The following is a 15110-nucleotide window of genomic DNA, read 5'->3' on the forward strand; positions in this document are numbered from 1 at the left end:
GCCGATACTCAAAACTTTGAGTGCTAACACCCTGCTGCCCAAATGGAATGAATAAAATTGGTTATAAGTTGAAATTCTAAATAAGTTTACGAAGAATGGCTTAAAAGGAGACAACAGGTAATCATTTGGCCAAACTAGCTCAAATTCATTACATCCACCAAGCGCAAGAAGGTAATGTTTTCACAAGCGTAGGTTTATTTGTTTATTCATGTGTTTGTTTGTTTGTTTGTTTATATGCGGGGTTACATAAATATTACTTTACCAAGCAGGGAAAAGGGGTATTGGAAGAGGTTTATGCACCTGGTGAGGTGATAAAATATTATCGTACCAGAAACAACTATAATAAATAGTGTTCTAAAGTTCTATTTAAAACTAAATGTGCTTTGTCACGTTTTCATCACAGTTATTCCTTAGTTTGTTACATTGTCATCTGAAGTTTTGCGTCGACGAGTGTGCATTGCTCAGCCTGTTGTCAACGATGAGCTCATCCAATCCTCTAAGGGAAGTGACATGAGTGAGACAAACAATAAAGCCCAACTCTCAGGTGGGTCCAAGGTGTTATGTAATGCCCCTGAGGCCACCTCGTATTTGAAAGGAGAAAGAAAATAAATTGCCTTTCTTAAATTAAATCCATGCTCTGATGAGTTGTCTTCTGCAGTGAGATATCAAGTGTTGACTGAACTTCATTTCAAAAGGTTGTGTTAATTATTACTCCTTTTTTATTTACCCCTCAGCGGAAGATTAAGAGAAGAATTACCTCACCTAAAACAGTAAGCTAATGTTGAAAATTAAGCCAAGATGTACTTTGCTTTCTTATAATTTTCTTCTTGCAGAAAGCAAATTCACATGAAAGTTATTTTTACGGCAGAGCAGCTCCTTCCAGCATGTGAATGTGTAAACGTTTGTCAATGTAAATAGATACAGGGTCAACACTTTCTTGTTTGTTTCTGTATGTTTTTAGCATTAAAAATTCTTGGCAAAGTGTAGTGACTCAGATGTGAAGTAATACGCTCCAGGCAGACTGCAGCTCCAGATTAGAGTCTGTCCATGTGATTAATTCATCACACTACACCAGGTCAACACAGTTTCCACAATAAGCCAACCTTCCGCTGGTATGACATCATAGGTTAAAGGTTAAGCCTGACTCTCAAGGTGATTGATACCTTTAGAGGAGCAAAAATAAGACACAGCCGTCTTCTGTTATTCAGCCTTTGATATGACGAGATTGCTTCCTTCTGCTGTAGCACCATCACCATGGGAACCAATGCTGTTACATGACGGTGTGACCTCATCCCGCCAGCCTAACTGGCACCTGAGGGTTACTTGGAATTCAGCTCAGAAAAAAAGTATGTACGTGCCCCTGATGTGAACACTAATTTGCAACACCAGCACGAACCATGCAGTCATGAACCACAAACACAAAAATTGTTACTGTTTGATGTTTTAACCTTTTCAAATGACAGTAAAGCAATGAAATAAAAGGAACTATTCATCTTGGTGTAGTATAATTTTGTTGTACAGCCAAGAAAGAACACAGTTATTGCTCATTTGATATTCATTGAGTGCTGATGCATCATTGGAAGAGGAACTAACAAAGCTGTAAAAACAACGAACGATCCTGAAAGCTACGGTATCTCGCGCCGCGAGAGCTGCAATTAGCATTTTATTGTTGGATTACTTTTCCCAATATCAAAGTACTTTTGAGTGTTAAAAGACAGTTGTGAGAATCATTCATCAAATTTAGTCCGTATACAAATAAGTGGGAGAAATTACATTTGTACCTCTTACAGAGGCAAAGAAAATATCCAGACATATGTCCATTTTCTATAGCACTTGTCCTGACTAGGGTCGAGAGTGAGCTGGAGCCTATGCCATCTGACTTTTGTCGAGAGGCAAAGTACAGGATTATATTATTACATTTACCTCAACTGGAAGAAGATGTTTTAAAACAGTGACTCGGATTAGATATGTATGCATCATGGTGAAATATTGTATTGTCTCTGCTTGCCTTTTCCTGCAATGTGAAGATCCTGGCAGACTTGCTTTGTAAACATACTAACTTAACTCATTTAATTGTATCTGATCTCATTCAACACTTGAGTCTTTGTGGGTGTGATAAGAGTGGACATGTTTTTAAGAAATGTGAATCAGGACTCCGATGGTAGTCGAAGTACCGCCAGTGTTGCTCTGCATATGTGTGTGTGTGTGTGTTAACGTCAACTGATAAGCATGCAGTCTCATTAGGGCAAATATAGCCACAGGCATGAATAAAAGGTAACTTGAAATTATCTAAATTTTTGAGTAATGACGAAATAGATTTTTTGGGCTGACACATCTTGAGGCTGCAGCTTATATTTTAAAGACTAAAATGAAGTTATGTCATCAGCAAAGAGATTTGGGATGGGCAAAACATCCCATAAACTGCAGCGGTCATGTTTTCAATAAAAATGCAAATAATTTCATTGTAAATCTTCGAGGTGAATTCCAACAGCCTGCAGGCGACCTGTGTGAAAGGTCATTGTCAAGATGCCGATTCAGATGTGTGAGCTAAGAATTAAGGAATTTTAAGCTGTTGAGACACACTGATAAGCTTCGGAACCAATGTCTGACTTCACAACTCAGATGATTCGATTCACCCTTGTTCCCATCATAATTCATATTCATTAGATGGAAAACAACTGTCTTTTGTTTTTGTCTTCACATATTACAGTCATAAAAATGTTGCAGCAGCACAGAAAATAAATGGATGGAAGGAGTACCTAAGTATAAAAAAACAGCCCAGGAAAAGGCAAAGTAGAGTTAAGACTTTAGATACTAAATGAACTTAGGTTAACAAGATACGCGTGGAATGTTCCAAAATGTACATTGAGTACCAGTATTCAACTTCTGAGGTGTTACTGTCCACAGTTTTTATTATTATTATTATTATTGTACAACCATTTCTATATCAAAAAGGTTCAAAAACACGAAATGCAGTTTAATCACGATCCGAAAGCCTAACTTCCTATCAGTGATGAAAGTTGACCAAAAGGTCGATGATCCCTTTGTGATGACATGCAGCAAGTGGAAAAGTACAGACCCCCTCTCTAGCGCCATTGCATGCTCTCCCCTCAGCCGAGGCACAGCTATCGCTCTCTTCTCATGCGGGCAGTCGTGGTGACATCACCCGCGGACATGTCTTCCAAGTCGTATTTAGTGGCTCGAGGAAAATGGAAGAAAATCTCACAAGGCCTGTGGTGAGAACGCACCAGGACTTTATTATCAACTTGGGCGGCAGGGATATCAGCCATCAGACTCGAAGCACACAGGCTGTTTTATCGAAAACTTCAAATCCCCCAAGGAAAATAGATGGCACCTTTACAGAAGTTTCAGATGTGAGCAGAGGTTTAACTTATTATTCGTGAATTTAGGCTACAGAGTACTACACAGAAATGAGATACAGTATGTGGGGAGGGAGGACTTCCAGAGTAAACAACATAAGGAAGGTGTTACAGTAGCCTAATCGGAATTGGTTGGGAGAGATAGCACACCTGGTTCAAATCTTATCTGACAGTGTCTCTGCAAGCAAACAACTTTCCATCCTCTCTAAATATTTACAGGCTCGAGTACAAGGCGTGCGGTGCAATAAAATCAGGAAATGTCATGACGTTTACTTAAAGTACTTGAACCAGATTTGGCTCAAGGTATTTATATGGAAAATCTTCGAACCAGGAGACAAATGCTAATTAGTAATATAGTGCCTATGCAAAAAAATAAAAAATAGCAAAATGTGGAACAGTCTTTTTAAACAGACTACAAACCATCATCTAAAAAAAGGGAAAAAAAAGATTGACTTAATATTAACAACTGGTTCCACGCATGTTTTGAGAGCTGAACGGTTGGTAGACTTTAATCAACAGAAAGGTAATGAAATTTGAAAGATATATTGTGAAAAAATAAATAAATTAAATAAAAAATGGAAAAGGTTTTGAAAAAGGGTTATGAAGGAATTAGTTTTTTCATTGAGAAAAAATTGATTTCATTGATTTTCCTTAGTTAGGAGCTTCTCATCTTGTATGAACGCCATCTGTCTGTAAACACTTCAGAGCCAGGGGCGTAGCTAGTCATTTGGGGGCCTAAGGCAAACCCATTCATGGGGCCCTCCACATCTGTACTGCACTGACAAAAGTTGTATTTTTTTTCCCCTCACACAGTCTTTTGAAATCTGTTACAATTATCTGACAACTTAAGTTACTAGACTAAAAAAAAAAAAAAAAGCCCTTAATTTGATCATGTACATCGGTTGCACATTATTAAAATCTGGTAAACTGAAAAAATTATTATTTTTTCTTTCTTCTATATAAAAAAGTTTGTAAATAATAAAATAATTATTCCGTCAGTTTACCACATTTTGATCATGTGTTACTGATGTACAGACATAATAAATATCATTGTTTTGTACATTTTAACACAATTTCTATGAAAAAGCATAATGATTTTTGGGAAAGTGTGTGACCTAACCATTAAAACTGATAAAGGTTATTTAAATGTTAAGCAACAGCAAACGAGGAATAGATTGGCTTTATAAAACCAAAATATTATAACCCTACTAATTTCTGGGGGAAGTTGACTCATATTGATACAGCATCACATCTATATACACATTTACAGAAATATGCATTTTTGTCTGGAGTAAACCTGCCCTCTGTATAGAGTAGTAAAATTGCTGTGTTTTTGTTGTTAAAATATTACATTGCAACCAAGTACTGTGTGCTTATACAGTTTTCTAGCTTCTTTAAAAAGGACATACAGTAAAAGAAAAGAAAAGCTCTGTGGTATGTGTAAATAATGATGTCTAGCTCTTGCTTTTTTCGCTGTTTATGCACATTCGTCACCTTAACAAAGTTTTAAATCTTTTGCTATTTTTAATAAAAACTATTTGCTTTAATTTCACCTTCTCTTTTCCGTCCCACTAGGGTAACTCTGCTTCATACTCACAACCACACCAACAAGTTTATTTTGCCACCGTCTTCCTGAATCAAGATTGCACATGCGAAGTAAAATGGAGTAGTCCATTGTATGAAAAGGGAAGGGTGCTCTTAGGTGTGTGAATAATTACTCTGAATCAAAGAAAACGTTATTAATCGGTTTTCATGGGACGTTTGGGGGCTCTTCGAAATATCGGGGCCCCACGCAATTGCCTGTGTTTGCCTAATGGGAAGTCCTCACCTTTTCAGAGCAGGACGTAAATCTCTGATTTTGATCTGCAACGAAGTCATATCTTTCTGAGATGACTTCATAGTGAAACCAGATCGCTTTCAAAAGCATTGTTACCGTGTCGACTCCAGTGCTGTCATGTGTGTCCCACTGAGTGAATGTTGTAGTCCTTCTGCTTTAACTCTTGTCAAGCTATAGTGTGTACTGTATTGTATTTCTCACATCCATCATAAATCACATATCAGGGAAATTCCCCAGTTTGGGATCAACAAAGTCTTATATTTAACTTTCTTGTCATGTTCAACATGGACATAAATTGTCCAATAAAACGGCCACCCAATCTGACATTATACAATGGTTACAAGTTTGTTATTATAGCAGCAATTGATAAGGCAAAGAGCATTTTAAAAAATGTATTCAATGACACATTGTATGTTGAAATACAACATAATCATGTAGTGACTAAATTATGAATTGAAACTACATTTTCCCACTGGGATATATAAAGTTGCTTATTCTTTATTGGATTTTTATGTGCAATTTCTTGTCAAAAGCAATATTTGAATAACTTTAAATAATTTTTTTGAATAGTAAAGTAGGAGATTTTATATTGTATTTTCTTTTTGAATGTCTGTAAAAAAAAAATCCATAAATACATTAAACATTTACATAAAATTTATAAATATTAAGTATTTATTTTTATTTTTGTTTCGAGCATTATAATTTTCCTACACTTTCAAAGTAAAATCTGCATTCATCCATTCACCTTCTATGCTGCTTGTCCTCATTCGGGATCGCAGGTGAGCTGGAGATTATTTCAGCTAACTTTTGGGGAAAGGTGGGGGGGTTCGAGGAACTAGTTGCCAGTCAGTCATAGGGCACACATAGACGAACAACTATTGACACTCACATTAAAGACAATTTGGAGTCTTCAGTGAATCTAAAATACATGTTTTGGGAATGTGGGAGGGAGCACCTGGAGAAAACTCACACAAGAGGGAACATGCAAAGGTGACGCAAGAAGATTAGAACCCCAAACCTCAGAAGTGTGAGACCGGTAACTTCTCGACCACCATGCTGCGCGAAGAAAAGAAATTACGTAAAATGGTGGTTTTACTCCTGCAATTGGCTGGCAACCAGTTCAGGGTGTACCCCGCCTCCTGCCCGATGACAGTTGGGATAGGCTCCAGCACGCCCGCGACCCTAGTGAGGAGAAGCGGCTCAGAAAATGGATGGATGGATGGGTGGTTTTACTCGCTATAATGAAATGTGTGGCATCCATAACCTCAACATTATTGAGGAGATGACCTCCTGACGAGGCGCTGTTGTCAAGCCAAAGGGCAGAGAAGCGAAAAGTGAGAGTTCCTTTTTTGGGAAGGTTTTCATCAGTGGCATGATTGTCTCTTTTCCTCTCTGCAAATATTTTTGCTGCACTCTGCCCTCCTCATTAATCCCCCGCTGCTTCGACACCCCACCCATAACATTCCAATCAGTCAGACCGACATGTGCGCTGCCATCTCAGAGTGGTAGTCAGGGGGTCAGCATCTGCTTGGCTGCTATTGGCCTTGCACACGTGCAACTGCCAGCAGCCCCGAGGCTCAAGGAGATGAGTGACAGGAGGTTCTGTTCCGTGCTGCTCGAGAACCTCCGTGACAACTGTTTCCTGCAGATGGAGGAAGAGCAAGGCTTGTGCCTGTGGACTGCACTCTCACTTCTGGGCAGACGGAGCTCATTGGAGCATCAGATACTCTCTTCAGAAGAGCCTTGTTGTCTACACCCAGATTCTGTTCCTCAAACAGAAAGAGTCAGAGTAGGTGTGTTTGATTAAGCCGAGGATATTACCTCATACTGGATAAGCTCTGAAGAGTATTCTAACTTTTAACTCTGTCTCTCCTGGACATTTTTTTTTTTTTTTTGCTGGAGTTTTGACATCCAAAGGCTTCTCAGCCCCCTCCAAGCGCCTGACAGCGAGAAAAAGAGAGAGAATGGAGAGGTGGTGACTTCATCCTCTCTTGAACCAACCCTCTGCTCACCCCCTCCTTCCAAGAGCCTTTTTCACTCCAAGCAGAAAGTCATTCAGGCAGCATGCCAGCAGTTTTCATCCTGTTGCGGTCCCTGGTTATCAGGCTCCTCAGTAGCAGTCTGGTAGGCTCAATGGTCCGGTACCTCAGGAGAAACCTCTCTTCAGCCGTCACCCTCCTCCGCACAGCTTTGCGCCACGTCTGGGAACGTGTCAGCTCCCAAGAGTCCAAGGAAGCCATCGTAGGTTGTGTGCTATGCATTCTCAACATGCACAAGAAGGTGGACAACTGAGCTCCCCCTTCACTTGTTGTTCTACCCTCCACTTGTCAGCAGCACAGAGACTGGACAAGAAGACGTGGTGAGTGAGAAGAGTGGGCAGAGGGATGTGAGCGACTTTCATTTTCATAGTGAATTTGGTTTCCAGAACATTTTGTTTTCTCATCAGGACACTGGCCATGTCTGAGGGTATTGTCAGGAAGATACAGCCCTTCACGATTGGGACTAAGCTGTCTGTCCCCACTGTGCACAAATGCCAGGAGTTTACGGAGACTTATCTGCAAAGCCAGAACCTTGATAATTGCACACTAAAGCAGAACCTGAATTCGCTCTACCTCAGTCGACAGCAGGTCTGCGCACATGGCCCCTGCCTGGTCTCGCCCACTGGCCAGCAGGTAGCCCCCGTGAAACACAAACAGGAGGACATGGCCACAGAAGACCACCTAAACCAGAACGTCACCCCTTCCTCTGCTGTTTCCAGATCTATCAAGAAGATCACAATCTCCGGGAATAAGAAAAGCCCAGAGAACACAATTTCAGTGGGACTAAGACAGCGATCCATTTTTGGATCCACATCTGAAAACCATAATAACAACAACAACATCAGCGGCACATCTGATCATAACCTGCCTAGGATTGTGGGAGTCAACTGTGAGAATATCCCTAACTCTCATTGCAAGGTACAAGACAGTTTAAATTTGAATAGCATTTTTTTTTTCATTATTAAATTGCATGAGAAGTGGTTAAGATAGAACAAGCTATTCAGAACGAAGCCATGTTTGTTTTATTCGGATTAATCCTGACCTAAAACTGCTGTATTCTCATTTTTAAATGTGTTTCAATTCTTTTCACAAGACTTAGATTTCCATGATTTTTATGTTTCATAATATTTAAAAAAAATATATAAGTTACTAAATGCTATTTTATTTTAAAAGTAGTCTCCATGTATACATGTACTGTAGGTACTTTTAAAATTGGTTGTGCTAAAAAAAAAGGAGGAGAATTTCTTGACTTATTAATTTTCTGAAGAAATATTTGTTCTTCATGTTTCAACCGTTTCATAGGTGTTGGCGAAATACTGTATCTTTGTTGAAAGTGGATTTATGCTGTTTGGCCCCGACATTTCTTTATAACGTATGACACATTTGGGAGACAGTTATTGTGAGAATGTGACTAGGACAGTGTGAGCCCTTCAGTTTCTTCTTGTTTGGCTGTAACTGAATGTAAAAAGTCATCCGTCAGCAGAAAAACCTAATCCACTGTAATGTCGTGTGTTGCATGACATTGGGCAAAGTTATTGTTATGTTTGGCGAGTTCCTCGTTGAAGTCATCTCTGTATTCCTGTGTGCATGTGTGCGTGTGCATGTAGTGCTCTGTTACAGCACACCCTTCAGAGGCAGTGCTCACTGGAAAACATGAGGTCAGTGAAGATGTTAACAAAAGAAAAGACATTCTAAAGTCCACATGGAGGCAGGCTATAATAATACAGTAACACAGCGATGGCCTTTCTTCGTCCTTTTAGGTCAATCTAGATCACTTCTTTTTATTGCCTTTTATACTAAAAACTAATTTTAACAACATATCCTCTTGTCTCATTCCAAAAACTGTAACTAGTTTTAAACAATTAAAAAAGCAAGTGCGAAATACAAAAGTATTTATTTATTTTTAAATAGGGAAGACAATGATTTAATGATCCGAAGAGGGGAAAGTCAGGTGTTATAGCAGCTATTGGATTGTTTAATAAATAAAAATAACAATACATAAATAAAATAAAACTACATAGTACATATTACATAATAGTAAGAAACTGTTATATCCAACAACTTTTTTGAACGATGAAGTGGCATTTGTTTATTTATTTATTTTTTTTAGCTGAAGATAAAAACCAACGGCAGCACAACCGGTTAGCACATTTGCCTCACAGTTCTGAGGACCGGGGTTCCAATCCCGGCCCCGTCTGTGTGGAGTTTGCATGTTCTCCCCGTGCCTGCGTGGGTTTTCTCCGGACACTCCAGTTTCCTCCCACATCCCAAAAACATGCATGCTAGGTTGACTGAAGACTCTAAATTGCCCTTAGGTGTGAATGGTTGTTTGTTTCTATGTGCCCTGCGAATGTCTGGCGACCAGTTCAGGGTGTACCCCGCCTCTCGCCCGAAGATGGCAGGGATAGGCTCCAGCACCCCCCTGACCTTTGTGAGGATAAAGCGGTATGGTAAATGGTAAATAAAAAACAAGATAAAAACGGGCATTGAGTCTATGTCTAAAGGCATCCATTGGAGGATATGCCGGTTCCTGCTTCCTTCATGTGCCCAGGTGTTTCCCGAATAGAGAGCTGCAGGAATGCTTGTCTTGTGGGAACGTCATATTCATTTTTAAAATCTAATATAATGCTGACATGGATAGAGTTTTTTTTTTTGTCTGTTTGTTTAGTAAAGAGTGGCCTTGGGGTATTTTCAAGGTCTGACTGAAAAAAAACAACATAATAATGTTGGAGTCATGGTCACTGAAGATGTACTGGTTCACTCCCCTGACATCCATACAAGCAGCGTGAGTTCAGTTCCTACTCAGTGACTGTGCTCTAAGTGTAAATGGTTGTCCATCTTTATACTGTGTATGTACTGTACTGACTGGCAACCAGTCCAGGGTGTTCTGCTCAAGTTGTTGGATGGGTTTCTCACAAATCCTAAAGGCTAATACAGTTGTTTGCTAACTTCCAAACTGACATTTAAACTTCCCGTTGTCTGAATGGCAGGAGAAAGACGCTCAAAGATGTCAGCATCACGCAGAGAATGAAGAGCAAGCAGATGTTACATCCCAGAGTGACTGCTATACTCAGCACATATCTCTCTTCAACAAGGAAGTACTGCAGGTAAATACTGTGTATACTGTAATATGTTGCTGCACACACTTCAATATGAGGTCATAAAATGATGTTTCTGACAATACTTACCCGCTTACTAACTGCAAATGACAAATGTGAACTGTATTTACCTATAGTCAGGGTTGGGAGGGTAACTTGAAAAATGTACTCCCATACAGTTACGAGATATCGCTTCAAAAATGTAGTTAGTACCGTAATGCAAGTAGCATAATATGAAAGTAATGTAATTTGTTTACTTTTAATTACTTTTGGATTACTCCAATAACAAATATGCTTAAAAAAGACAAAAAAGAACTTAAATATCAAACTAAATATCAAACTAACCACTTGTTCACCGTGCTGTAGAGATAGATAGATAGATAGATAGATAGATAGATAGATAGATAGATAGATAGATAGATAGATAGATAGATAGATAGATAGATAGATAGATAGATAGATAGATGATAGACTCACGCAGAATTTTTAAACGATGTTGATGCCTCGTCTCATCATCAGCAAAAAAAGGTTTAGCAGCTGATATTCGTAATATAGTAAAGCTGTGGTTGATTTGTGAGGGAATAGTGAAACATTTACTTGCAAGGTAATGATTTAGGCTATGAGGGAGCTAGCAGCGGGCTAGCTCCCCCATAGCCAAAATGAATAAGTCCTCCAGTGAATACGATCGAAACAGTCACCGTCCATCCTCTAAGAGTAGCTTTTAAATTCGCCGTGTTTGGGAAGCCAACACGTATATCCAGTGGCCAGTGTCATTTTGGTGTGCCAACAAAATAATTTCTGTGCGGTTCTTTGAGCTAGCTTGTTGAACTGCTAAACTTTGGAAGAGGTTGCTCGGTCCACTAGTTGGAAAGCGGGCAAGGGCTCTCAACAAACGGCCTATTTCTCCCAGCATTAAAAATGCAATCTTGCGAAATAATAAAATGTTTTAACAAATGTACTGTTCTTGTAATATGATTAGTTGTTTTTTTTCTGTAACTGTACCGGATTACAGTTTTTTGTATCTTGATTACGTATCGCTGTTATGTATTTCGTTATTTCCCAAGCCTGCCTATAGTGCTGTGCTTATGTCACCAGTAAATATGTTGTGTTAATGATTCTGTAATGGCCTCTTAATTGGGAGAAAAAATGGTAGGAACAACAAAAAAAAACTGTAGTGTGGCAAGTCCTTGTGTGTGACCTCCCCTTACACTTGAGCAAACGGAGGAACCTGGCTGCCTCTCTTAAACCTAAAGCCCTAATGACTGTCATTGCTAACGTCCATCAACTTTTCGCCCTGGTACTTACTGCTGGGAAAATACCATTAAAATAGTTTTCCACATTACCGTGGAGTTTTTTAAATCTACAGTGGAACCTCCAAATACCCTAAAAGTGACACAACTCGTTCAGTGCAAATTTGAGGGAAAATGTGCCTCAAAAGTCAAACCATCCTCATGCGTGACCTCAGCAAATCTGATGAGACTTCAGCTCAGCGAGCATCTAAAAGATTAACTCCCCTAAATGTATTTGTTGTTGTTGCTTTTTTTTGTGATGACATCATGCAAAGGCTGGATTTGGGGAAGATGAATTGTATAATTATATACTGTACACTAAACCAGAAATGGAAGTTCCTGCAATACTGGAGTTCAATTTTTTTTAGAAGGAAAATCTTTGAGCCTAGAACAAATTCATTCACTCTCAACTATTTTCTATCCATCCATCCATTCTCTGTACCGCTTATCCTCACGAGGGCTGTGGCTGTGCTGGAGCCTATCCCAGCTGACTTGCGGCGACAGGCAGGGTACACCCTAAACTGGTCACCAGCCAATCGCAAGGCACAAATAGACAAACAACCATTCACACTCACATTCATACTTACGGACAATTTAAAGTCCTCAGTTAAGTTAACCTACCATGCAAGTTTATGGACTGTGGTAGGAAACCAGAATACCTGGAGAAAAGCCATGCAAGGGGAGCACATGCAAAATGCACACAGGAAGGCCAGAGCCCAGATTTGAACCCACGACCTCAGAACTGTGAGGCGAATATGTTCACGGGTTTTCGATGTTCTTTTTTTTCCCAATGTTTTGAAGATAGAACAACTTGGAAGTCCACCGCAGAGTGTGCTGTATTCCACTGCAGTCAGTCTTATTCTGGAGAATCTTTTTTATTTTAAACCATTTGTAACCACAGAAGTAAAAAGAAGCAAAGCTGCGTTTAATTTATAAGCAGTATATTACGCCTTTGAATGGAATCAGCCAAAATATGTACTGCTTCTTAGTTTGTCCCAAGAACTGAATAAGCGGTGTTCAGCTAAGGGGAGACGATGAGGGAAAATCGCCACAAGTGAAGCAATTATTTAGGGATGAGATCATTGTTTGGCTCCATCTCTTTATGCCTATGGTCCCGCAAGGCTCTGCTGATCTGCAGAACGGGTCGCGTTATCTCATCCTTACTTCCATGCCGTTGGACATGTGAGTTTGACAGAAAGACATTTTCTCCAGTCAATTGTCCAAGTAATAAATTGTTTATTTTTAGTAAAAAGAACGAACTATTGGATGTGTCAAGCTCAAGAAGCGCATGTGTTGAACACAAAGCGATACTCTAGTATACACGTTAGCAACCTCAGCTGCCCTTACCTTAGTGGTGCTTGAGCTTCGAAGAAACCCTGATGATGTGCTGAAAAACTGTTTCAATGTGTGTTAAATAGTCCATCCATCCATCCATTTTCTGAGCCGCTTCTCCTCACTAGGGTCGCGGGCATGCTGGAGCCTATCCCAGCTGTCATCGGGCAGGAGGCGGGGTACACCCTGACCTGGTTGCCAGCCAATCGCAGGGCACATAGAAACAAACAACCATTCGCACTCACAGTCATGCCTACGGGCAATTTAGAGTCTCCAATTAATGCATGTTTTTGGGATGTGGGAGGAAACCGGAGTGCCGGGAGAAAACCCACGCAGGCACGGGGAGAACATGCAAACTCCACACAGGCGGGGCCGGGGATTGAACCCCGCACCTCAGAACTGTGAGGCTGACGCTCTAACCAGTCGGCCACCGTGCCGCTGTTAAATGGTCATAGATTGAAATACCTGTTGGACCTGTTGGGTTTATATAGAGTTGATTGCCAGTGCTGATGATTTTTTTTTTTTTTTTTTTTTTTTTACAGTGAAGTGATTTAAAAGCGCCTAATGTTTGAGGCTAAGGTTTCAAAGCCGGTCAGCACATAAAGAACCACACACTCTTGTCTCGAAGTCTGTTCTGCAAAACCTCACCAACCCTTTTCCATGACAAAGTATAGAAACCTGCACTCTCACTGTTGTTTTCAGGGCCAAGCCGCATTACCGGAGCAGCGAAAAATGTGGCTAAATGGTCAAAATTTTACAACGTGCAAAATTGTACACTTGTGTTCTTGTTTTTACCTTCAAGTGCTAAAATTAGGTCTTTAGGACTAGAAGGCAGCCTGAAACAGAGCCATTTTGCTTTGTAAATATACTCACAGAAGGATAACGTTATCTGTGGCTCTGATTTCAGTGTAGACACAGATTTTCACATTGAAGTAGCAGTAATACAAACTAAACTACCAATATTAGTGGTTTTCTTTTTTTTCTTCTCTCAACTGTACATTGAGACCAATGAGCCATTGTTGTGAAGAGTGGACAGGAAGAAACAGGGGAATCGTAGACTTCCTGTATGAGGTCATTGTGAGCCATGAGAGCCTTCCAGTGTGAGGCGATACCATCAAGCACATTTCGTCAAGCTCTTTTCCTTCTGTTCTTCACAGAAATACTTTGGATGCCTCAAGGGGCCCGTAAACATGCTTCTCTAAGGCCAAGTGACATCACACGTTTTATTCTTGGGCAAAGTGTTATTTAGTTGCTGTCATGTGTGGTCTTAATGTTAAATGCACGAGAAGAAGATATTTATTATTCAATATCACTCACTTTAGATACCTTTAGGCACAATGTGTTGACATTGTAATGGCTTATTTGTGCACTGAACTTTAATTTGGAATTTGACAAAGTACATATGAGCAGCTCTGTGAAAAGTAAAAGCTTTACTGATATATGCATGCACCAACTAGGGTCTTGTTAAGAACTGGAAGTACCAGACTATTAATTAATTTATTTAATCATTCAATGGATCCCTGGCTTCCACACTGGCAGCTTTATAGCAAACAAATGATAATTTTCCAAAAGGTTTGGGCTTTTTGCCACCTCCTTTTGAGTTCGTACTCTTTACGTCAATTGCCAGAAAAGTCAGCTCTGCATGACAAAGCCTTTAACAATTGTGTCCTGGCAGCGGCCATGTGAAACGTCTGCTCTGCATAATGACATTGGAGAACAAAGTGTTTCTTGATGCGTCTGAAGTATTTTAAGACAAGGCCTCTTTTCTCGACTGAACCGCAGAAACAGAATTGTATTTACTAACACTATATGACCACTTTGTCTTGAGACGTATCACATCTGATAGAATGCAACCAGCAGGCGTGGGCTATATTTCAGCAGAAGTTATACAGTTCTAAGAAATGTGTTAGTGTCTATATATAATCCAATGAATATTGAATTTACTTGTAATAAAACAGCTGGTAATGAAACTGACGAAGAGGAAATGGGCTTTGTAGGCTAAGACATGGAGCAAAGACAAACTGCAAGATGACTCCAAAATTCAGCGCTGCCCCCTGCAGGACTGGGATGAAGCCTCACAGATACTTCAGAGAGATCTTAAAGACTTTGACAACACCCTAATCCAACTCAATCAG

At 39.9% G+C, this 15110-nt stretch overlaps 1 protein-coding gene across 1 annotated transcript in view; it reads left to right on the forward strand.

The window, feature by feature from the left end:
• The first annotated feature begins 7341 nt into the window (after positions 1 to 7341).
• LOC133485630 (uncharacterized) overlaps positions 7342 to 15110 on the forward strand; it is a 30445-nt gene continuing 22676 nt past the window's right edge. Inside the window, exons 1-5 of the mRNA XM_061789637.1 lie at positions 7342 to 7576; positions 7664 to 8174; positions 8864 to 8914; positions 10247 to 10363; positions 14973 to 15110. Coding sequence (XP_061645621.1) covers positions 7473 to 7576; positions 7664 to 8174; positions 8864 to 8914; positions 10247 to 10363; positions 14973 to 15110 — 921 coding nt within the window. The 5' untranslated portion in view covers positions 7342 to 7472. The remainder of the gene's footprint in view (positions 7577 to 7663; positions 8175 to 8863; positions 8915 to 10246; positions 10364 to 14972) is intronic.

The sequence above is a fragment of the Phyllopteryx taeniolatus genome, chromosome 11 (assembly GCF_024500385.1).
Source record: "Phyllopteryx taeniolatus isolate TA_2022b chromosome 11, UOR_Ptae_1.2, whole genome shotgun sequence".
NCBI lineage: Eukaryota > Metazoa > Chordata > Actinopteri > Syngnathiformes > Syngnathidae > Phyllopteryx > Phyllopteryx taeniolatus.